Source organism: Anabrus simplex, chromosome 4, assembly GCF_040414725.1.
Source record: "Anabrus simplex isolate iqAnaSimp1 chromosome 4, ASM4041472v1, whole genome shotgun sequence".
Classification (NCBI taxonomy): Eukaryota; Metazoa; Arthropoda; class Insecta; order Orthoptera; family Tettigoniidae; genus Anabrus; species Anabrus simplex.
In genome coordinates, this window is record NC_090268.1 from 201,970,965 (window position 1) to 201,997,295 (window position 26,331).

General features: G+C 44.6%; 1 protein-coding gene across 1 annotated transcript in view; it reads left to right on the forward strand.

The window, feature by feature from the left end:
- Dhc36C (Dynein heavy chain at 36C) overlaps positions 1-26,331 on the forward strand; it is a 911,918-nt gene that overhangs the window by 19,442 nt on the left and 866,145 nt on the right. Inside the window, exons 2-6 of the mRNA XM_068227203.1 lie at positions 2,366-2,669; positions 2,761-2,976; positions 7,250-7,453; positions 13,109-13,521; positions 25,823-25,976. Of these exons, the coding sequence (XP_068083304.1) occupies positions 2,366-2,669; positions 2,761-2,976; positions 7,250-7,453; positions 13,109-13,521; positions 25,823-25,976 (1,291 nt within the window). The remainder of the gene's footprint in view (positions 1-2,365; positions 2,670-2,760; positions 2,977-7,249; positions 7,454-13,108; positions 13,522-25,822; positions 25,977-26,331) is intronic.

The window sequence follows — 26,331 nt, forward strand, 5'->3', positions numbered from 1 at the left end:
CACATTTTATCCCGGTTAGACTACGGCAGTGCAGCATATGGCTCCGCAAGGCCAAGCGTTCTTGCGAAGCTGAACAATATCCACCACAGCGGGGTTAGGTTGGCGACGGGAGCTTTTCGTACTAGCCCCATCGCTAGCCTGCTCGCTGAGTCTGGTGTGCCGCCTTTACACCTGAGGCGCCAGCAAATGCTTCTTTTGTATGCTGCAAATTTGCGACAGATGCCACTTCATCCGAGCTATCCCTGCGTGTTCAACAAAGGCAACCGTTTGTTGTACGCTGCTCATCCTCGTGCGACGCGGCCGGTTGGGATACGCTTGGATAGCAGTTATGAATTGTTTGACGTACCTTCGATTCCTTGCCTTGTCAGACAACCAAGTGGGGTACCTCCGTGGGTTGTACGACGACCTGAAATCATCCTGGTTTTACACACTGGTCCGAAAGGAGACACGGACCCTTCGATTTATCGGAGGCTCTACCTGTCCGTTGTTGGCCGCTATCCAGGTTCAGTCGTCGTTTACACGGATGGTTCAAGGACAGATACGAAGGTGGGCTGTGCGTTCGTTGTCGGAAATGATCGGTTTCTTTTTGCTCTCCCGGAAACCTGTAGTGTGTACACAGCGGAGCTTTATGCTATCTGTGGAGCTCTGCGGTACGCACTGTACAATGAACGCCGACACTTTCTCGTGTGTACTGACTCCTTGAGCTCGCTCCAGTCTATTGATACCTGTTTCCCTCGGCACCCTCTGGTGCAGCGGATCCAGGACCTGCTGGCCGGGTGTTGGGATGCCGGCACCAGAATTACGTTTGTGTGGCTCCCCAGCCACATGGGCATGGAGGGAAACGAGTTAGCAGATCAGTCTGCCAAGGAGGCAGTTACACTGCCCCCGTTGCCTTTCAAGGTTCCAGCAAGTGATATTCGCTCTCAGCTGAGACATCTGGTTATGTCTCATTGGGAGATGGAGTGGCAGGCCACCCCACTTCCCAATAAGCTGAGAGCGATAAAAGGAACAACGAAGGTATGGAGGACTTCCCTTCGGGCTTCGCGGAGGGAAGCCGTGGTATTATGTCGTCTTCGGATCGGCCACGGTATCTTGACGCACTCCCATCTACTGAAAGGAGAACCCGCTCCGGTGTGTACCTGCGGCAACCATCTTACCGTGGTACACATCCTTACGGAGTGTGTGGACCTGGTCGATCTGCGCCGTAGTCTTAACCTTCCGAGTACAATCTCCCTTATCTTGCGCGATGACGAGCAGTCAGCAGACCTCGTCATCCGCTTTATGAGGGATAGCGGTCTGTTTTATCGTGTGTGATGATGTCCTTTGTCCTAGTGTTGTTTATGTCAGTTGCGCTTTTATCTCATTGACTTCATTTTAGTTTGTGTTGCGCATTTTGATGTGTTATTTTAACCTCTAACGTAAATTATGTGTTAATATCTGTACTACTGGGCAATGCCTTATTCCTTCGATTTCCTGTACTTCCTCTTCTTTTAAGAGAACATAAGGCATTGCGTATTAGATCCACTGATTGTTTTAATCTCACCCTCATTTTTCTTCATCACCACTCTTTTTTAACTCTAGTCAGTGGATACGTTTTAAAATTTTAACTTCATGTCTCATGTCATTCATTTCGTTCCATTAGGGGCCGATGACCTTCGATGTTAGGCCCCTTAAAACAACAAGCATCATCATCATCATCATGATTAGTACCCACTATATGAGGGACACCACGGGATAGTGCGGGTCCCTGTAGTTAGTACATGTTTGTGATGAACACCATAGGTTTGCGTTGCCTGTAACTGGCGCCGCAAGGTGCGAAACACCATAGGTCTGTATTTCATGTGCGTACCATACTGTGAGGAATGCCGCGAGTCTACGCTACCGCAACGTGACAGAAACCATGGTTCTACTTTCCAAGTGATAAGTACCATTATGTGGGGCCGATGACTTGGACTTTGCACCCCTTTAGAATAAAAGCATCATCGATTCAGTGTTATGCTATAGAAGCAGGCTGTCTGTCATTAATACTATTGTTTCACGTCAGTTTCTGCGAATGCGAGACATTGCGGGTCGGATCCACTGATTGTTTTAAATTCATATCCATCCATTCATTCTTCGTCCTCGCTTTTCGAATTCTGGTCAGTGTAGGATTTTGGACTTTCAATTTTTCATTACATTTCGTTTCATTAGGGGCCGATGACCTAGATGTTAGGCCCCTTTAAACAACAAGCATCATCATCATCGCTGTTCATAATATTGGTGAAATTAACTTATCTGTATTACAGTGAAGATGTGTCATTATTGCAAAATAACTTTTTGTTTATGAAATATGCATTGATGTATTTACGTGTTCTGTTTTGTTCAGACTTTGTTCGGAATATGAGGACATAGTAAGCAAGATTTTGACCCCGCCTGCTAATACTGCGGAACTGATGGATTCCATAGCGTATGTCCAGAAAGTGGAGACAGATACTGTGTTTCAATTGGAAGACAAGTTACGGGAAGTGTGCACATACATATTGTTCCTTGTTGACTATACTACATTCACACAAGCCGAAATGAAGCAGAACTCCACCGCATTCCAGTGGTATGATCGCATGCCCAATATCTTTGAAGATCATAGACTAATTGTTGAACAGAAAACTATAGAGTACCAGGAATCGCTGAAGGTAAAATCTGACTGCCGGTATACTTATAATCAGAACGTACTGAGACGACATAATATTAATATATAACCGTCTTTTAATCTTCTTCTCACAGGAAAGAATAAGGAAATTCGAAGAAGAATTGGAAGCATATGATAAACAAGCGGATGAATTCGTAACGTATGGAGATATTGAAGAACTCCCTCGTTATTTGAGGAAAGCCCAGACTCTGGACAATAAACTTCAAACAGCTCTGGAAAGAATAGACAGGTTTAACGAAGAAGAGGTTGCGTATGGCTGGGAACAGTCGCAGTACCCGCTTCGCAAACAAGTAAGTATAATGTTTGAAGAAAGTATGCATTCTGTGCTGGTCACCGTCAACGGTGTTACTACAGGGACATCACACAAATAGTACCTAATTTTACTTACTCTCATGATAGTTATCGTACTCGCTGAGGGTGGGGACGCACATGTAGAATACAGCTGAGGTATCCCCTGCCTGTCGTAAGGGCGACTAAAAGGGGCGACCTAGGCGCGGACATGGATTGCGGTTTGATATCAACTGTTGGACCTCCTATGAATAGGACGGGCTGAATACATTCCCATTATTCTTACTTTGTTGAAACAAAAATTCGTCGAGACTCCTCCTCGGTGGATTCTTAAACTTGCTGATTGGCCAAAGTTCACGTCTCTAGCTGCCTTTAACGCCGAGACCAGGTAGACCGTACACTACGAAGTAACTTACATAACACAAGTTACTCTTGCTGCTGCTGCTGAGGAGTCCATTCCCTCCTTTACAGGGGCTCCTCGCCGAAAACTCGTTCCTTGGTGTAACGCAGAAATTGCAGCAGCTTGGCGCTTTGCAAGAACACGTCTGCTGGACCAGGCAATACCGATAACCAGATGTTGGAACACCTTAGTGAGGTTAATCTTTTTTATCTCCTTCGTGTGTTCAACCTAATCTGGATAGAGGGTGAGTTTTCATCTCAGTGGCGACAGGGCATTGTCATTCCTGTCCTCAAGCCTGTCAAAAATCCCATGTATGCAGGAAGCTATAGACATATTTGTCTTAATAACTGTTTGTGTAAGCTATTTGAGTGTATGGTAAATCGCCGACAAAGCTATCCTTGCGTATTCAACAATGGACACCGTCTACTGTACGCTGCTTGTTCTCGAGCAACGCGGCCGGTTGGAATACGCTTGGATAGCAGTTACAGATCGCTTCACGTACCTTCGGTTCCTTTCCTTGTCAGATAACCAAGTGGGGTACCTCCGTGGGTAGTACGACAACGTGAATTCATCCTGGATCTGCACACTGGCCCGGAGAACCATGGACCTGGTCGGTCTGCGCAATAGCCTAAAACTCCCGCGCCACGAACCTGCTACGCAGGCGTAGCAGGGGGAGAGGTGATATTCCTACGTGGCGTGTCCCAGGTGGCGGATAGGGGGTCCTAACCGGCTTGCCGGCGGACTTGAGGGAAATAAAATATCTCTCGCGAACCAAACACACACCCCCTGTGGGTGGCGGAAGCAGACGAAGAATTCACCCACGGTATCCCCTGCCTGTCGTAAGAGGCGACTAAAAGGGGCGACCAAGGAATGATCCAATTAGAACCATGAAACTACTTGTAATTAGTACCATCACGCAGGGAACACCATGGGTTGCATTTACTTGCGCGTAGTACCACTCTGTTAGGTGCGCAATAGGTTTGTGATTAGTAGCGACAGTTTGTGAATCAGGATGGGAGTCCTACAGTACCTGTGATTCGTACGCCTATAAGAGCGACACCATGGTTTTGCCTTACCTATGCTCCGTTCCCACTATGTGAGGAATTCCAAGGGATTGTACGGGTCCCTGTGGTTAGTCCATTATGTGAGGAACGCCATAGGTTTGCGTTGCCGTTATAGGTTTGCGTTGCCTGCAAATAGCGCCGCAATGTGCGAAACACCATAGGTCTGTGTTACAAATGCGCATTACACTACCTGCGAATAGTACCATAATGTGTGGAATACCGCGAGTCTGCGCTACTTTTGATTAGTACCGCAACATTACACATAGCATGGTTCTAGTTTCCTAGCGATAAATGCCATTATGAGGGGCTGACGACCTGGATTTTGGACCCGTTTCGATTATAGGCATAATCGATTCAGCATCGTGCTATAGAAGCAGTCCCTTGGTCGGTAATACGATTGTTTTGTGCCAGCTTCTGTGCGTGTGAGGCACTGTGGGTCGGATCCACTGATCGTGTTTGTTCCGAGATATCTGTGGAACAGCAGAGGTGAAAGAAGGTACGGGCTGGAACGGGTCTAACTACAAGACCGAAAGATAAATTAAAATATCAATAAAGGTTATATTTTCAATAGACAACAAGATTTAATAAATTTTCACTAGGTGAAATAACAACAAAATTCACAGGTCCACAGATAACTTTTCAAACGAAAGCACAAGTTTCGGGGTCTTTACTAGTTCTGGCTTCGAGCCTCAGTTACACAACCCTTGAGCTACTAGCCCAACATTACCAAGGTACACTCATTTATTCAAAGGGCAGAAAACCCCTTCATTCAAGGAGCACTTGCTCCCAACTTTTAACCTCAAGCCTCCCAGAGGCACTTTTCAAACACAAGACAGAGCTGACCCGCTCTCAAATTTTCAATCCTATTAAAGGTAATACCAGACTTTACAAAAACTTGCCATCGAGGCACAACTTACAAGAATTAAACAGGGGTATCTCGTACCCAGCCTACAGGGCCTTAAAAGAAAAATAATATGTTAATTAAATGCCCAAAATACCAAGATGAATGGAGGCGTTGCTTGCACTCCTACATGAAACTTTATAAAACCTAAGGGGCACTAGGCCGATGATACAGGGGCTATTCCCAAACTAGGGAGGTGACTCGTATAAGAAAATTTTAATACATTAAGAGTAGAAAATCGGTTATGAAAACGTAGTCACCTCACTCAAAATGAAGGGGAGCTCGAGAGGGTAAAGCACTCTCTATCCCCGATTTACAGTTAAATAATAAGAAACTTTTACATAAGCCGGCACTAAGTTACATTTTACGAAAGGTAGGTTACATTGAAAAAGTTTCGGACCTTCCCCGAGGGCTAAACTTCTGAGCTAGCAAAAAAATCAAGTGGTTAAACGGCCATTACCTTTTTGAAGAGCTGCTGCCCGAAGGAAGAGGCGCTACCCGCTCCCTGCTACACTTCCACACACTATGCTAGATGTTGTTCGAGTGGCTCAGAGCCAGGAAAATCGGCAGTTTTTATACTCTCGGGGAAGATTCGAGACCTTTCATGAATAATTAAGACACACCCACATGCGTTTATTGGCTAACTAAAACTTACACATCAAAAATTGGGGAAGAAAGATACAATTGGCTGAAAATTAATGACGGAAATTATTGATTGGCTAACTTCAAAACTGGCGGAAAGAAAAGATTTATATTGCCAACCCACAAATGAAAGAACGAAATTTAGTTATAGGAAAACTTATGAGTAGAAAATATCTTCAAGAAAAGTTCCATCACTTTGCACCAGGGCGCATGATCATAGTTTTTTGGTAGAGACATCTGTGAGAGAATGTCCACACTTCTTGATAATAGTAAACAAAAACAATTCGAAATTAACACAGTGACATCTTCTGATAAACGGTTGAATTAATTCAGTTTCAAAGTTCAGAGTTTCAACTGTAGAGGAGTACGTTAAGGCGGAAAATTCAAATGTGCAGCGTATAGGTGTACCAACCGGTACAGTTTTAAATTCATATACGTCCATCCATTTATTCTTCGTCCTCATGCTTTGAATTCTGGTCAGTGGAGGATTTTGGAATTTTAAGTTGTCATTTCATTTCGTCTCATTTCGTACCATTAGGGGCCGATGACCTCGATGTTAGGCCCCTTTAAACAACAAACATCAATCAAAACTCCCGAGTACCATCTCCCTCATGCTGCGCGATGACGAGCAGTCAGCAGACCTCGTCAGCCGTTTTGTGAGGAATAGTTGTAATTTTTTTTATCGTGTGCAATAATGCCCTTTGTGTCAGTGTATTTTTGTTATACGCGCTTTTATCCCATTGACTCTTATTTTAGTTCGTGTTTGCGTATTTAAATACGTTATTCTAATTTCTGATGTGAATTATATATATATATATATATACACATCCGGCATTGCCTTATTGCATTGTCACCTGTATTGTCTATAATTTTATTAGAAAATAAGGCATTGCGAGTTAGATCCACTGATTGTTTTAATCTCATTCGTAATAATTTTTCATCCCCACTTATTTTAAATTCTAGTCAGTGGATACATTTTAATATTTTAGTTACCAAATCATGTCGTCAATCTTCTACCAATGACTTTAGATGTTAGGCTCTTTTAAACAACAAGCATCATCATCATTATCATCACCATAGTACAGTTGATGTAGGAGGTAGTAGTTACATAAAAATGTTTAGCACAATATAGGGTGGCATGGATATTTCTATCAAACCGGTGTACGGTTTAATGACGCAAACAGCAACATACTAATCTTTGGATAAGGTAAATTAAAATGTGTAACTTATTTTTCATACAAAAATTATGTTTTCATTTCTCTCTCTAGGTGGTTGACAAACTGGCTCCGTTCAAGAAACTCTACGAGAATGCGTCTGAATTTTCAACAAAATATGACAGTTGGATGAATAACAGGGTTGGAACTTTCAATCCTGACGACATTGAAGTTGATGTGGGCAATTACTACCGCACCATTTATAAACTGGAGAAAACCTTCACCGATGTTCCAGCAGCAAAACAACTTGCAACTACAGTAAGTATAATTTGTTCAGGTATGTATACTAAGTAGACTAACCGATACATCTTATTATTACTGTTGCACATTAATTTTCTTAAGGCCTCAGGGAAAGGCGGGCACGATTCGGCTGAGTGAGCAGCGCTCCAGCTCAGGCAGGTAAAAGAGCAGTGTATGCGTTCTGTCGGAGGTTACAGCATAGCATCTGCTTGCACGGCTCTCAATTACAGTTAGTGAAGGGACACGTATCAAAATAGATTTAAATATTTAGAGTATTATTGTGCCTAATGTCTCGTTCTATTCAGTGCATTAGATTATATCGAGGAAGCAAAATGAGTAATTTTGTGTAACGTAAGTTATTTTGTGTACATAGACGTCGTCCTAAGTGAATATTTAAATATATTCATTTCATTGGGTTACGCGGAGGAAACGGAATTAATTACTTTGACATGTGAGAGAAAGTAGAGACGATTTTCTCCTCAATAAGATATAGTTATCAAGACAAGTGGTTTGGAGACATCAAGAGGATGCCAACAAACAGAACTGCAAAGATTGAACTTTACAGAAATGTATGTGTAAAACTGCCTGTTGGTGGCGGACACAGACAAAGAATGCACCCACGCTAACCCCTGCCTGTCGTAAGAGGCGACTAAAAGGGGCGCTCTATGCGCGGGTATTGATTGCGGTGTGGTATCTTGTGTTGGACCCCCTGTGCATGGGAGGGGCTTAAAACATTCACAGGCGATCCCCGGCTGTCGTAGAAGGCGACTAAAACGTTCATGTGGTCATCGGTCCCCTCTTTATTTCTTATTTTTTTAAGGGTTATTTGTAGACCGATCCAAAATTCTTAAAGTGCGCGCTGACAGAGATGGGCCTCTTACGTGTGTGATTGCGCCCGAAAAACACAGGTCACCGCACAGCCGAATGCCAGAAGGACATAATATTATTATTTTTTTAATCTTTTCTCTATACTTAGTGCTCTGTACACGCTATGGGGCACGTGCTATTGCGGGTGATTAGAGGAAGGGAGTCCTGGTGCACATTGCCTCAGTCATTCCGTATTAGGCATCGACAAACATCGGACCCCGGGCTATGCCGTCTATGATCAGGTGGGCCTTGGCTTCTTGTTCCGGCTCCAGAGACCCCTGATCGGAGTGGGAGGCATTCGGGGAGGATGATTTCGGGCATGGCTTCGAAATCTTTAACTTGTGATTCCTTGAGGGGTTCAACATCCGGGGAAAAAGCGCAGCATGATGGAATGGGATCCAGCTTCCCTAGGTTTCTGGTTGCTACCAGAACTCATGGGAGTGACGTCAAGCTGGTAAAATCGATTTTATTAAGCAGGCACATAGAAGGTGTCTACGATGAACTGGAAGATTTGAAGAAAATGCGCAACGGTAGTTTAATGTTAGAGACGCGCACTGCCGTGCAAGTTGATCTGTTGCTCAAGTGCGATCACTTTGGCGATACTACCGTCAAAGTGGAAGAGCTCAAGACCTTGTATCTGGTTCTTGGAGTTATCTCCCACCGTGATCTCATCGTGAACACTGACGATGAGTTTATAGAAAACATGAAGCACCGTGGCATGACATACGTGCATGGGTGCGTTCGTTGTCTCCTTCAAAATGTTAGTGTTTCCAGAAAATTCAAGGTAACAACATATCGCTGCGATGTGAGGCCTACATCCCGCCACCCATGTGCTTCTATCAATACCAGAGATTCGAGCACATGGTATCTCGTTGTTTGCATCAGTCTGTATGCGGTACATGTGGCAGAGGAGCTCACGACCCGGAGTGCTCAACTCTTTACAAGTGCACTAACTGCCTTGGTCTTCACTCGCCCCGAAATTGGAACTGTCCGGTATATCTCTGTGAGAAGAAGATCCAGGAGATCAAGACCCTGGATGGTCTTACCTACCGGGAAGCGCCCGTAAGTTCAGTGCTATAAATGTACCCGCCAAGACGTTCACTACGCGAAGATAGCACAGAGTCTTCCAGATTCATCATTTCTATCGTCTAAACCTGTTGCGATTTCTGCGCCCAAGGCGGCTGCTGCTCCTGCGAGCACAGCCACAAACAGTATAGAGGGGAATACCCCACCTTGGACCACAAAGAAGTCTGTACCGGCTGGAAGTTCCGAGCCGGCGAAGCAGGGTTGGGAAGCCCAAGTTTCCCCTCCCCATTTCACAGGTCGTCGAATGCCGTGCCCAAGCCGGCGGATGCAGCATCGTCGACCAGGGCTGGGAAATTATCTCCCAGCCCGTCTAAACACGAAAAGAAGGCGGAGAATAGGAACGTCCTTACCGGGCGCTCCCGCACTTATGCGAATGGAAAATCATGCCTTCCATCTGGAGGGCATGAGTCTGCGCCAGCAGGTACGCCTGATCCCCTTTATGCAGACTTCCCTCCCCCGGCAGGCGTCGAATTTCTGGGCGTCAGTCCTGCCGTCTGTCGATGACGGGATGGACGTCGAGCTGCCATCTACATCTGCGGATCGACAGAACGATATTTTCCTCAAGGGACGTCTGGTGGCATGGGCATTTTTATTTTATAGCGAAGATATTCCTGTAAGAACCCCACTGGATGCAGATGCGGTGCGGGTACAGCTGTCTGTTATAGCAACAGTGTGTAATGTGTATTTTCCACCAGACCAGCCTCTTAACGTAAATGATGTCATTGATATAGATTAGCTTCCACCTCCCTTCCTCTTATTGGGAGATTTTAACGCCCATCACCCCATATGGGGCTCTGAGTCGCCTTATACCGGGGAAAGAGAACTGTAAACATTAGTAACAGAGCTGGATTTATGTATTTTGAACACAGGTCAACCAACTCATTTCGGTGTACCTTACGGCATATATTCTCGCATAGACTTAAGTTTATGTACCTGAACGTTGGTTCCGACTTTTCGGTGGAATACACACGATGATCTATGTGATAGTGACCACTTTTTCATTAAACTTACTTTGTTGAAAAACAAAAATCCGTCGAGGCTCCGTCTCGATGGACTCTTAATCATGCTGATTGGCCAAAGTTCACTTCACTAGCTGTCTTTAACGACGAGACGAGGTGGACCGTAAATGACGAAACAACATGCATAACACGAGTTATTTTGGCTTCTCCACGAACCCACTACGCTGGCGTAGCAGGGGGAGAGGTGATATTCCGACGTGGCGTGTCCCAGGTGGCGGATAGGGGGATCCTAACCGGCTTGTCGGCAGACTTGAGGGAAAGAAAATACCTTTCGCGGACCAGACACAAAACCCCATGTGGATGGGGGACGCAGACGAAGAATACACCCACGGTATCCCCTGCCTGTCGTGAGAGCCGACTAAAAGGGGCGACCAAGTGTTGATTGTATTAGAACCATGAAACTACTTGTGATTAGTACCACCACGCGGAGAACACCAAGGGTTGCTTTTACTTGTGCGTAGTACCACTACATTAGGTACGAAATTGGTGTTGTGATTAGTAGCACACAGGAGCACCGTGCGGTCGGCTTTTGCAGTACCTGTGATTAGTACCACCATATGAGCAGGGCCATGGGATGATAGCTACCATGGTTCTGCCTTGCCTATGATTAGTACCCACTATATGAGGAACACCACGGGATAGGGAGAGGTCCCTGTGGTTAGTACTCCTATGTGATGAACACCATAGGTTTGCGTTGCCTGTAAATGGCGCCGCAAAGTGAGAAAAACATAGGTCTGTATTATATGTCGAATTTCGTAAGCTCTGAGTAGTACAATAATGTGTGGAATGCCGCAAGTCTCTGCTACTTTTGATTAGTACCGCAACAGAACAAATACCATGGTTCTCTTTTGCTATGGATCAGTACCGTTATGAGGGGCCGATAACTTCGATTTAGAACCCCCTTTTGACTGCACGCATAATCGATTCCGTGTTATGCTATAGCAGTAGTCCCTTGGTCAGTAATACTATATTATCACGTCTGTTTATGTGAATGTGAGACACATCGGGTCGCAACCACTGATTGTTTTAAATTCATGTCCATCGTTTCATTCTTCGTTCTCACGCTTTTGAATTCTGGTCAGTGGAGAATTTTAGACTTTTAATATTTCATTCCATTTCGTCTCATTTCGTACCATTAGGGGCCGATGACCTAGATGTTAGGCCCCTTTAAACAACAATCATCAATCAATCAGCAGGGAACACCATGGGTCGCATTTACTTGTGCGTAGTACCACTGTGTTAGGTACACAATAGGTTTGTGTTTCGTAGTAAGATAGTGCGTTGCCGGCTTTTACAGTACCTGTTGATCCGTACCCCTATATGAGCAAGACAATGGGACTAGAGACACCATGGTTCTGCCTTGCCTATGCTTAGTACCCACTCTGTGAGGAACACCACGGGGTAGTGCGGGTCCCTGTGGTTAGTCCACTTATGTGAGGAACACCGTAGGTTTGCGTTGCCTGTATGGGTTTGCGTTGCCTGGAAATAGCGCGCAGTGTGCGAAACACCATAGATCTGTGTTACATGTGGGATTTCATTACCTGTGAATAGTACCATAATGTGTGGAATACCGCGAGTCTACGGTACTTTTGATTAGTACCCCAACAAGATAAATACCATGGTTCTCCTTTATTAGCGATAAGTATCATAATACGGGGCCGTTGACGTGTATTTTGGATCCCTTTGGACAACAAGCAGCCTCGATTCAGGATTGTGCTGTAGAAGTGGTCTCTTGATCAGTAATACTCTTTTTTATGGTAGTTGGTTTTTGTAGGATTCACTTATGTTTTAAATTCATATCCATCCAATCATTCTTCATGCCATTATTTATTTTGGTCAGTGGATGATTTAAAACTTTCAATTTGTCATTTCATTTCGTACCATCAGGGGCTGATGGCCTAGATGCTAGGCCCCTTAAAACAACAAGAATCATCATCATCATCAGCAGCAGCAGCATCATTACAGAATGTCACACTGTTGCTCTGGCCCGCCCGATCACCGAACTTGTCGCCAATTGAAAATGTGTGGGATGTGGTGAAACGACGGGTGCGGCGCCGTGACCCAATGCTAATCACCAAAGATGAACAGTGGAACCAGGTGAATGCGGCATGGATGGCTATACGACAGGACGCCATTCGCGCCTTATACGCGTCGATGCAGTCACGCATGGAACAAGTGCCTAAGGAGGACCCTGTGCCTACTAGGCATTAGGAAAAATGCTAAACCTAGGTGACTGAAATGCCAATCGTTTCTGTGGAACATACTAATGAACATGTCCTGTGAATATGAACTGCCTATATCTAGCCTTTCAAGGTGTTCTGTTTTTTATGAACATGAGTGTAACTTTCAACAGCTGTCTCCATAAATTGCTTTTTAAAGAGATGAATTCAGGCCAGTTGACTTGATTATGATAACTAGGGGCGGATATTGTTGAAAAAGTCTTTTTTAACCTTTTGATTTAGAATGTTGCTTAGCAGTATGAAAATTCATTCTACGGTTTAACGAAGGGTAATATCGCGTTCTTATTTTGAATTCTCTACCATTTTTTGCCGATTTGGGGTGATCAGTAATTCATTGTTCTAGAAGGTTTTCACCACGCAACCAACGTAAATGGTGTCAGATCAAAATAAAAAGCCCATGTGATTGTTGTATATTATTTTGTTTGAGCATATATTTGAGACATGATTAATCTCTTTTCCAGGTGAGAGAAACAATCGAGGTATTCCGCGAGCATATGCCAATTGTCCAGACTCTTGGTAATCCTGGCATGAAAGATCGCCACTGGGAGAGAGTTTCTGAAATTGTTGGATTTCCAATACGGCCTGACGCAGATCTTACTCTAGCCAAGATTATTGATTACGGATTGGAAGAGTTCCTACCGAAGTTCGAGGCGATCAGTGAATCTGCCACCAAAGAGAACAATCTGGAGAAGGCACTCAAGAAAATGAAGATGGAATGGTCGGGTTTGCTGTTCACTGTCGTTGCGTATCGAGACAGTGGTACTCATATTTTGTCTGCTGTAGATGATATTCAGTTACTCCTGGATGATCATATTGTGAAGACGCAGACAATGAAGAGTTCTCCGTTCATCAAACCGTTTGAAGAAGAAATATTGTGAGTATTCCACTTGATCAATTGATACTAGTTTAAGATGCAGTATACACCCCCATTCACTGTTAAGGAGTTGACACCACCTCCATGCACTTGCGACATGCAACTGACCGTGGTACATATCCTCTCCGAATGTGTGGATCTGGCCAATTTCCAAGGAAAGGGAAAACTGCCTAGTACCATGCCCTTCATTTAGAGTGATGGCGAGCAGAAAGGCGACGTTATTAACGGCTTTGAGGGTCAGTGGTCTGTTAACCAATTTTAGCTTACATGTTAACCTAGTATGGATTATTTTAATATGACTTGATTTCAAACTTGAGTTTTAAAAATCTTTGAATTTTAGCCTTTTAATTTACTTGCAGAGAGGGCTTCTATCTCTTCCACAAAATCGGAACAGAGGAATAATGACAAAAATCCATGGATTATCGACAAAATAGCTTTATTCAAAGCAAACATAGTATGACACCTGTAAAAAAAAAAAAAAAAAAAAAAAAAAACTCTCACACTAAATGCCCACGAACCTGCTACGCAGGCGTAGCAGGGGGAGAGGTGATACTCCCACGTGGCGCGTCCCAGGTGGCGGATAGGGGGGTCCTAACCGGCTTGCCGGCGGACTTGAGGGAAATAAAATACCTCTCGCGGACCAAACACACTACCCCCTGTGGGTGGGGGACGCAGATGAAGAAGACACCCACGGTATCCCCTGCCTGTCGTGCGAGGCGACTAAAAGGGGCGACCAAGGGATGATTAAATTGCAACCATGAACTGCTTTTGATTCGAGCCATCACGCGGGGAACACCATGGGTTGCCTGTACTTGCGAGTTGTACCACTATATTCGGTACGAAATGGGTTTGTGATTAGTAGCAGCAGAGAGTTGGTTCCCCTGTGGGTTTTCCATAACCCGTGCGTCGTACCCATGTGAGCAACACCGCGGGTCTGGGCGTAGCCTGTGGTTTGTACCACTATATGAGCGACACGTGGGTCTGCGTTGCCTTTGATTAGTATCCACTATGTGAGGAACACCACGGGGCCCGTGGGACCGGCATCCGTGCCTAGTACACCTAGGTGAGGAAACTCATTGGTTTGCGTTGGCTCTGAGTGGCGCCATTGTGTGAGAAACACCGTAGGTCTGCGTTACCTGTACGAAGTACAATACTTGTGAGTAGTACCGTCTTGTGTGGAACACCGTGAGTTTCGCTACTTTATGATTAGTACCGCAACATGACAAGTACCATGGTTCTACTTTACTCGCGACATTTACCATTCTGTGGGGCCTTAGACATGGATTTTGCACCCCTTTAGACATCAAGCATCATTGTGCTTTATGAATGGTCCCTTGGTCAGTAATCAATTATGTATTATCTTTGTTTGAGTCTGATCCCCTGTATTTTGTTTGTTTGTTTCCTCTTTTTTTTTGTGGGGTTCATGTCCATCCATTCATTCTTTATGACATTTTTTATTTCATTTTGGTCAGTGGATGCGTTTGAAATTTTTGTTATTTCATTTCGTACCATTAGGGGCCGATGACCTTCGATGTTAGGCCCCTTAAAACAACAAGCATCATCATCATCATCACACTAAATGCAGCAATTTATCACCCTGTTGTACTTGTATTTACAATAGTTATAGTTTCTCATTATACTAGTCGGTCAGAAGACTGTATTTTTTCTAAATACTTGGTGTTTTTCACTGCACGTACTTTACAGAATTCCGTGAAAGACAAATGTAACATGTTGTACCGAACGGCAAGAATGGTCCTAATAATGACAGAGTTCATCTTTAGACATACAATTTTTATTTATGCTAGAAGCGAGAACATTACATTAAAGAGAGATACATACTGTATCCCCTGTGCATGGGGGCCGCAGACGAAGAATACACACACGGTATCCCCTGCCTGTCGTAAGAGGGGACTAAAAGGGGCGACCAAGGGATGAACGAATTTGAACCATGAGACTTTTTCTGCTATAATTAGTACCAGCATGCGGGGAACACCATGGCTCGCTTTTACTCGCGCGTAGTACAACTATGTTGGGTGCCAAATACGTTTGCGATTAGTAGCAAACGGGAGCGCGACGGCTTTTACAGTACCTGTGATTAGTAGCACTATATGAGTGACACCATGGGATGACCGAACCCATGGTTTTGGCTTGCCTATGATTAGTATCCACTGTATGAGGAGCACCACGGGATAGTACGAGTCCCTGTGGTTAGTACACTTAGGTGATGAACACCATAGGTTTGCGTTGCCTGTCAATGGCGCCGCAATGTGCGGAACACAGTAGGTCTGTAGTACATGTGCGAATTTCATTACCTGTGAGTAGTACCATAATGACCCCCTGCGGGTGGGGGACGCACATGTAGAATACACCCGCGGTATCCCCTGCCTGTCGTAAGAGGCGACTAAAAGGGGCGACCAAGGGCTGACTGAATTAGAACCATGAAACTAATTTTGAATCGTACCATCACGCGGGGAACACCATAGGTTGCCTGTACTTGCGAGTAGTACCACTAAATTCGGTACGAAAAAGGTTTGTAATTAGTAGCAGTATAAGCCTGGCCTGGTGGATTCCAGTACCCGTGCGTCGTACCCATGTGTGCAACACCGCGGGTCTGGGCGTAGCCTGTGAGTTGTACCACTATATGAGCAGCACCGTGGGTCTGCGTTGCCTGTGATTAGTACCCACTATGTGAGGAACACCACGGGAATACCGGCGCCCGTGTTTAGTACACCTAGGTGGGGAACCTTCTCGGTTTGCGTTGACTCTGAGGTGGGCCATTGTGTGAGACACACCATAGGACTGCGTTACTTGTACGTATTGCAATACTTGTGAGTAGTACCATCTTTTGTGGAACACCGTGAGTCTTCGCTACTTCTGATAATACCCCAACATAACACATACCATGGTTCTATTTTACTCGCGACATGTACCATTCTGTGGGGCCTTAGACGTGGATTTTGCACCCCCTTTAGACACCAAGCATCATTGTGCTTTATAAGTGGTTCCTTGGTCGGTAATAATGTTATTTTCGATCTGTATTGAGTCCGATCCACTGGTTTTTGTTTGTTTGTTTGTTTGTTTGTTTGTTTTGTGTTTTGTTGAGTTCCTGTCCATCCATTCATTCTTCATGCCATATTTTATTTTTACTTTGGTCAGTGGATGCCTTCGCAATTTTTGTTCTTTCATTTCGTACCATTAGGGGCCGATGACCTTCGATGTTAGGCCCCTTAAAACAACAAGCATCATCATCATCATCATCAGTACCATAATGTGTGGAATACCGCGAGTATACGCTACTCTTGATCAATACCGCAGTATGGCAAATGCCATGGTTCTACTTTTCTAGCGATAAGTACCTTTATGAGGGGCCGATGACTTGGATTTTGGACTCCTTTCGACTACAAGCATCATCGATTCAGTATCGTGCTATAGAAGCAGTCTCTTGGTCAGTAATACGCCAGCTTCTTGTTGTAACCAAGGTTGAGATTTACAAAACAACTTTATTATTCGCTTCAAATGCAAAATACACTATTTACACAAATAAAACTGAAATTTAACTTGAAGCAAAATGAATTAAGAATCTTGAGAAAGAGTCTAGCTGTTGTACACTATATACAAGTTTGCAGTATTTACATCCACTTCTATCTTGAAAAGATAGTCCTTGATATATGAAAAGTCGATAGTCGAAAACTATCAGAAGTACTGACATAATTGTTTTGGAAAGTCCTTCCTTGCTGAGTTCATAAAAGCAAGTTCAATGTAGGAAGAATTCTTACTTAGCGAAACTAAGGGAGCTTGCATTAATTAAGGAAATATGACGGTATGTAATAGTATGACTGGATATGGGCAGCGGAATAAGAGGAGCGGTGACCAGAGGTGAGACCTCGTACTGCCAGAAATTCAGTCCACCTGGCCGAAGCACATTTTCAAGAGGAGTAGCCTCCGTGCTCGACGTAGGGTGTATTCTGGAGCTGGACACCGGGGCAAGTGGGCATCAGGACAGGCTGGGAGTTCCTCTTTATAGTACACACACGATGGTTCAGGCACGCGCACTGAGGGCTGCGCGTCGAGGCTAGAAGAATGACACTTGGCGCGCGTGTAGCTGGCTGGCGGAGCGAGAAGGGAGCGCCGGACATACAACACTTCTGTGCATGTGAGGCACTGTGGGTCGGTTCCACTGATCGTGTTAAATTGATATCCATCCATCCATCCATCCATCCATCCATCCATCCATCCATCCATCCATCCATCCATCCATCCATCCATCCATTCATTCTTCGTCCTGACGTTTTGAATTGTGGTCAGTGGAGAATTGTGGGTCTTTAATTTGTCATAATTTGTCATTTCATTTCGTACCATTGGGGGCAGATGACCTAGATGTTAGGCCCCTTTAAACAACAAGCATCAATCAATCATTATCATTTATTTTAAACTCTAGTCAGTGGATTCATTTTAATATTTTAGTTATCATGTCACGTCGTTCATTTCGTTCTATTAGGGGCCGATGACCTTATATGTTAGGCCCCTTTAAACAACCACCACCATCGTCATTGTCACCCGGTTTTCGTGGATCACAGAGAGGTGAAAGAAGGTGCTCGTTGAATGGGTCTATCTACTATAGTCAAAGATTAATTTAAAATAAAATGAAGGTTGTATTTCTTTTCAGATATTAAATTTTATCAAACAACAAGATTTCTGGTATAGAGGTAGGTTTGTACAAAATAGAAAAACCTAGAAAATATTAGTTACAAAATTCGAGCTTATTTACAAGGTCCCCACGTCACTACCGTTGCGTTTAGACAGATAGACAATGAGAGGCATCTCCCAATTTCTTTTACAGGATATTTAAAACACAATTTTCAAGAGCACTTTGCTCCAACGGTTACAGGCTACGGCCTTCCAAATGCACCACTCAATATTATTTACACAAATATATTATGCATTTGAATAAAAGAGCCTTAATGCTCTACAATTCTACCAAGGAGACTACGCTCCTAAACCCTTACAGCCTACTCAAGGCAACCATTAACTTTTGCAATTTGGATTAGAGCGCCATTGTTCAATAAAATTACACTTTCAGGCCTCTTTAGGCACAGCCTACAATTTACTAGACCATATCAATTACTTTCTAAGTTTACACAGGGGTATTGGGTACCCATTCTACCGGGCCTTCGTGGAAAATAACAGGTTCAATTACTGCCCCAAAAATCAAAATGTATGGAGGTGGCCATTTGCGCTCCTTTCTGGGTTTTCCTGACTGAATCAATGTTCATTTATTTTCGGGTTGGCAACATTTTTCTTTCCGCCAGTTTTAAATCTGGCCAATTGGAATTTTCTGCAACTATTTTTCAGCCTATCACAGGCTTCCTGTCGCTTTTTGAATTGTCCAATAAAAATTGAGAGGGTGTGTCCGGATTAGTCCAGAATCCTCTCGAACCTTCCCTCCGGGTATATAAGCTGAGGCTTTTCTGGCTATCTTGTCTCAGTGATCGTCGTCCTTCCTAGTGTGTGTGTTAAGGCAGGAGGCGAGGCACCTCATTCCTCGGCAGGCAGAACAACAGCGAGGTAATGGCCACGTAAATTCTATCTTTCTTGCTGTCTCCGCAAATTTATCCGAGGGGAAGGTCCGAATTTCTAACTATGTAACCCAACCTTTTCTAAAATGTAAAATTTCGTTCGGCTAATGTAAAAAATTCATAAAATCTTTAACTGTAATTCGGGGATAGAGAGTGCGTTACCCTCTCGAGTTCCCCTTCAACTTGGTTCGAGGTGACTACGATTTTTTTATCTGTTTTTTCCTTTTCTGTAATGCCTTAAAGTAATTTTCATTATAGTCACCTCAGTAGCTTGGGATTAGCCTCTGTATCACTGGGTCGAGAGCCCTGTTAGGGTTTTAATACTTCATTATCTAGGAGTGCAAGTGTACACCTCCATTCAGTTTGTGTTTCGGACCATTAAATTATCCTGTTCTTTTTCTACTAAGGCCCAGTAGGTTGGGTACTAGATACCCCTGTGAACTACCTTTGTTAAGTGTAAATTGTGCCTTGAGAGGCCAGAGATCATAAAGTTTTGTGTAATGCTGCCTTAAGCGGGCGGTTAAAATTGGATGAGTGTTGGAGAGCACGTAAGCTCTTTTCTAATAATACCACTTTGAAATTGTAAATTTGTAACCTAGGGGCTTGTAGCCCAGAATTGTTAAAGTTCTGGATCTTGAATTTTCCAATTTTGAAATTGTCATTGTACCTGTAAGCCCATTATTTCACTGAGTGAAAAAATTGTTAAGGTTGAAATTCTGAAAGAAATATAACCAATATTTAAAGTGTTAACTCAATTTCTGATATCGTAGTTAGACCCATTCAACACCAGCACCTTTTTTCACCTCTTTCTGCTCCACGGATATCTCCGTAACAGCCATAATGGGTGAAACACCGTGGGTCTGCCTATGATTAGTACCACTATGCGAGCGACACCGTGAGTATACGTGCCCTGTGATTAGTTCCACGAAATGAGGAACACCACGGGAATACCGGCGCCTGTGGTTAGTACCACTATGTGAGAAACACCATGTGTCTGCGTTGCTTGTGAGTGGTACCCTCATGTGCGAAACACCAGTGCTGCCATTGTGTGTGCCATACCGTGGGTCTACATTACCTGTGATAAATACCACCCCCTGTGGGTGGGGGACGCAGACGAAGAATACACCCACGGTATACCGTGCCTGTCGTAAGAGGCGACTTAAAGGGGCCCAAGGCGCTCTCAACTTTGGAACGTGGGTTGGCGACCACGGGGCCCTTAGCTGAGTCCTGGCATTGCTTACACTTACTTGTGCCAGTCTCCTCACTTTCATCTATCCTCTCTGACCTCGTTTGGTCAATTCTTGTTCTTTTCTGACCCCGACTTTATTAGAGCATTCGAGGCCTAGGGACTCCTTCGTTTATACGCCCTTCGTGGCCCTTGCCTTTCTTCGTCCGTTACTTCATTTTTCGAAGTGACGGATCTTTTTTTTTTCTTTTTTTCCTGCTACCCCATGTGGATGGGGGATAGAGACGAAGAATTCACCCTCGAGATTCCCTGCCTGTCGTGAGAGGCGACCAAGGGATGATTTTATTAGAACCATGAAACTACTTTTGATTAGTATCTCGTGGGGAACACCATGGGTCGCCTTTACTTGCGAGTAGTACCACTATATTAGGTATATCAGAGTTTTGTGATTAGTAGCAACAGAGAGGGGTTCACTGTGGGTTTCCAGTACCCGTGATTAGTATCATTGTGAGAAACACCACGGGTCTGGGCGTTGCCTGTGATTAGAACCACTATATGAGCGACATCGTAGGTCTGCGTTGCCTGTGATTACTACCCACCATATGAGGAACACCACGAGAATACCGGCGTCCGTGATTAGTACACGTAGGTGAGGAACACCATCGGTTTGCGTTGCCTATGTGTGGCGCCATTGTGTGAAGAACACTATAGGTCTGCGTTATCTGTGCGAAGTACAATACTTGTGAGTAGTACCATAATGTGTGGTATACCGTGAGTCTACGCTACTTTTGATTAGTACCCCAACATGACAAATACCATGGTTCTACTTTACTAGCGATATGTACCATTATAAAGGACCATTGACCTGGATTTTGGACCTCTTTGGGCAACAGCGTCCTCGATTCAGGATTGTGCTTTAGAAGTGGTCCCTTGGTCAGTAATACTATTTTTATGGTAGTTTTTAGGCCGCTGATTGTTTTAAATTCATATCCATCCATTCATTCGTCATGACATTTCTTATTTTGGTCAGTGGATGATTTTGAACTTTTAATTTGTCATTACATTTCGTACCATTAGGGGCTAATGACCTAGATGTTAGGCCCCTTTAAACAGCAATCATCATCATCATCATCATCATCATCATCATGATCATCATAAATACCACCTTGCGAGAAAGACCATGAGTCTACGTTACCTGTGATCAGTATCACTATAGGAGGAACACCATGGTTCTGCCCTACCAGCTGTTACTATCATGAGGGCCCGGTGGCCTGGATTTTGGAGCCCTTTGAACAACATGCATCATCTCTGAAAATGAGGAATTGTTAATTGGACTCTTATGGATTCATGGTCTTTTTTTTATCATTCGTTGTAGATTCTAGTCAGGATATACAATTTGAAGTTTTAATTATCGTGTCATTTCGTTGCATCTTGTACCATTAGGGGCCGATGACCTAGTTGCTAGGCCCGTTTAACTATTATCGTCGTCATGATCATCATCATCATCAAGCCCCCTCCCCCGCGGTTTGTACTTGCAGCGGTCATTTGACAGTTGTACACATCCTTACGAAGTGTGTAGACCTTGCCGATCTGCTCCGTAGTCTGAAACTTCGGAGTACCATCTCCGTCATCCTACGATATGACAAGCAATCAAAGATCTCGTCATCTGTTTTATGGGGGATAGCGGCCTGTTTCATTGTGTTTAAGTATGAGTTTGCCGTATGTTTTTATTTTTGTGTTGTTGTTAAGTGCGTTTTATTCTGTTGGCTCTGTTTTAGTGTTGTGTATGTTAATGCGTTTTAAATTTTTTATTTAAATGCCATACATGATTGCACTGCAAGATAATGCCTTAGTCTATTTTATTAGTTTTGCCTCTCAAGCTTCAGAGGACTACAACTTGCCCTTTACGGAGTGGGAACTCCGCAGCGCCCTAGCGCTTTGCAAGGACACGTCTCCTGGACCGGACAACATACATAACCAGTTGTTGAAACACCTTAGTGATGATAGTCTACTCTATCTCCTTCGTGTGTTCAACCATATCAAGATGGAGGGTGATTTTCCGTCTCAGTGGCGAGAGGGCATAGTCATTCCTGTCCTCAAACCTGACAAAGATCCTAAGTATGCAGGAAGTTACAGGCCGATTTGTCTTACGAACTGCTTGTGTAAGCTATTTGAGAGGATGGTAAATCGCCGACTCGTGTGGTGTCTGGAGAAACAAGGACTCTTGTCGGAATGTCAGTGTGGTTTTCGAGCCGCTCGATCGACCACTGACCACTTGGTCCGCCTGGAGAGCTCTATCCAGGATGCTTTTCTCCGTAAACAGCACCTGGTAGCTGTTCTCTTTGACTTAGAGAAGGCCTACGACACCACATGGCGATATGGTATCCCTTCAGTCCTGCATCAATGGCGATTCCGAGGTAACTTGCCGCGAATTTTTTGTCCCTCCGTTTATTCCGTGTCCGAGTAGGGAGGACATATTCGCAATATCACGTTCAGGAAAATGGAGTTCCACAGGGATCGGTCCTTAGTGTCACTCTGTTCGCGATTGCCATCAACGGTATTGTCGCTGCTGCTGGTCCAGCAGTAATACCGTCCCTATTTGTGGACGATTTTGCTCTGCACTATAGGTCGTGCAGTATGGCAGTCGCAGAGCGACAATTACAGCAAGCTCTTAGGAGGGTGGAGAAGTGGACCTTAGAACATGGCTTTCGGTTTTCTGCCGCAAAGACCTCCGTTGTCCACTTTTGTCGTCAACGTACTCTTCACCCACATCCTGAGCTTTATTTAGGAAATGTCGTTCTTCCAGTTGTTGACACTTACCGATTTCTTGGGCTCCTTTTTGACAGCAAATTATCGTGGGAGCCACACGTGCGGGAGCTAAAAGTGCAATGCACCAAGAGGCTTAACCTCTTGAGGTTTCTTAGCAGCACTAATTGGGGAGCTGACCGCGTGGTGTTCCTCCAATTTTACAGGGCACACATTTTATCCAGGTTACACTACGGCAGTGCAGCATATGGCTCAGCAAGGCCAAGCGTGCTTGGGAAGCTGAACAGCATACACCACAGCGGGGTTAGGTTGGCGACGGGAGCTTTTCGTACAAGCCCCATTGCCAGCCTGCTCGCTGAGTCTGGTATGCCGCCTTTACATCTGAGGCGCCAGCAAATGCTTCTTTCGTATGCTGCAAATTTGCGACAGATGCCACTTCATCCAAGCTATCCTTGCGTGTTCAACAATGGCAACCGTTTCCTGTACGCTGCTCGTCCTCGAGCGACGCGGCCGGTTGGGATACGCTTGGATAGCAGTTTCGAATTATTTGACGTACCTTCGGTTCCTTGTCTTGTCAGACAACCAAGTGGGGTACATCCGTGGGTCGTACGACGACCTGAAATAATCCTGGATCTGCACACTGGCCCAAAGGAACACACGGACCCTTCGATTTATCGGAGGCTCTTCCGGTCCGTTGTTGGCCGCTATCCAGGTTCAGTCGTCGTCTAGACGGATGGTTCAAGGACAGATACGAAGGTGGGCGGTGCGTTCGTTGTTGACAATGATAGGTTCCTTTTTGCTCTTCTAGCAACCTGTAGTGTGTACACAGCAGAGCTCTATGCTATATGTGAGGCTCTGCGGTACGCACTGTACAATGAGTGCCGACACTTTGTTCTGTGTACTGACTCCTTGAGTTCACTCCAGTCTATAGATACCTGTTTCCCTCGGCACACTTTGTTGCAGCGGATCCAGGACCTGCTGGCCGGGTGTTGGGATTCTGGCACCAGAATCACGTTTCTGTGGCTCCCAAGCCACATGGGCATAGAGGGAAACGAGTTAGTAGATCAGGCTGCCAAGGAGGCAGTTACACTGCCCCCGTTGCCTTTCAAGGTTCCAGCAAGTGATATTCGCTCCCAGCTGCGACATCTTGTTATGTCCCATTGGGAGATGGAGTGGCAGGCCATTCCACTTCCCAATAAGCTGAGACCGGGCGAGTTGGCCGTGCGTGTAGAGGCGCGCGGCTGTGAGCTTGCATCCGGGAGATAGTAGGTTCGAATCCCACTATCGGCAGCCCTGAAGATGGTTTTCCGTGGTTTCCCATTTTCACACCAGGCAAATGCTGGTGCTGTACCTTAATTAAGGCCACGGCCGCTTCCTTCCAATTCCTAGGCCTTTCCTATCCCATTGTCGCCATAAGACCTATCTGTGTCGGTGCGACGTAAAGCCCCTAGCCAAAAAAGAAAAAATAAGCTGAGAGCGATAAAAGGAACAACGAAGATATGGAGGACTTCCCTTTGGGCTTCGCGGAGGGAAGCCGTGGTATTGTGTCGTCTTCGGATCGGCCACGGTATCTTGACTCACTCGCATCTTTTGAAAGGAGAACCCCCTCCGGTTTGTACCTGCGGCGACCATCTTACCGTGGTGCACATTCTTACGGAGTGTGTGGACCTGGTCGATCTGCGCCGTAGTCTTAACCTTCCAAGTACAATCTCCCTTATCTTGCGAGATGCCGAGCAGTCAGCAGACCTCGTCATCCGCTTTATGAGGGATAGTGGTTTGTTTTCTCGTGTGTGATGTCCTTTGTCCTAGTGTTTTTTGTGTCCATAGCGCTTTTCTCCCATTGACTTCATTTTAGTTTGTGTTGCGCATTTTAATGTGTTCTTTTAAAGTCTAATGTAAAGTACGTATATATATCTGTCCTAGCAAGCAATGCCTTATTCCTTTGTCTCCTGTATTTTCTCTTATTTTATTACAAAATAAGGCATTGCGGATCAGATCCACTGATTGTTTTAATCTCATACTCATTTTCCATCACCATTTTTTAAACTCTAGTCAGTGGATACGTTTTAAAATTTTAACTATGCTGTATCCTGTCGTTCATCTCGTTCCATTAGGGGCCGATGACCTCCGATGTTAGGCCCCTTAAAACAACAAGCATCATCATCATCATCAAACTCCATCATTATAATATAATCACCATTCAGCGCTGGGGTCGGAAGTACCTGAAAACCCCCACAGTCACCGGACCCGTCTCCGTCCGATTTTGACCTCACCCGCTCGAAGTGAAAGAACCGTTGCGTGTGAAACTTTGGGAGAGGACATAGGAAACGCCGTGAATCATGGGGTAGTAAAATTCACACACGGTGAGGCGACTGTTATCCAACGTTTCCTGCATCGTTGGCTACGTATTGTGGCAATCTAAGGGAGTACTTTGAGGGTTTCCCATAAATGTGGCGGTAAATGAGAATACACATATATAGCTTATGGAGTTCATGGCTGACAGTTTCCTCGCCTTATATACTACACCTGGTGAACCTGCTCGGCATTATTCATACATTCTTCAGCACCCCACTCCCATCTGTATATTCCCATTATTCGCATTCTTACGGAAAAAATTCGTTTCCATGAGTTTTGCCCCAACCATCGTATACGGTTACGCTCGGTCGTTAAGGATATAAACTGCGAATCAGATTTCCACGAATAAGGGTAGAATGCATGTCAAGCCATTGTCCCGTTTTCTCTGCATTTCACTAAAATATCTACTTAATTTCAGGTCATGGGAAGCCAAACTCTATCTTCTGCAAGAAATTTTAGATGAATGGATCAAAGTGCAATCGACATGGCTTTATCTGGAGCCCATCTTCTCATCACCTGATATTCTGAGCCAGATGCCGGAAGAAGGTCGCAGATTTACCGCTGTCGACAAGGTAAAGGGAAACTATATATTATTGAAGTTGTTCAGTGTAATTTAAGAAAGCATTTTGTCTCCCTACCTACATGTGAAGTACTATGGATAGCACTACATATTTTTCTCCCCCATATGCAGTTCTGATGCTATCCTATCCCCTCTGTAAGTACAAAAACAGCATACGTCTTACATCATTCGAGACCCTAGTACCAAAACGTAAGTTATCGCAAACACTACGGCAAACCCAGGAGATATAATAAGTGCTGCAGCATCAGGTGAAAGTGGGTAACTTTATTAAGTAATATTTGCTATCACGTTGGAAGATCTCCGGAGTTAAATTACAGAGAATGTAATATGCAGTTATCAGATTTAGG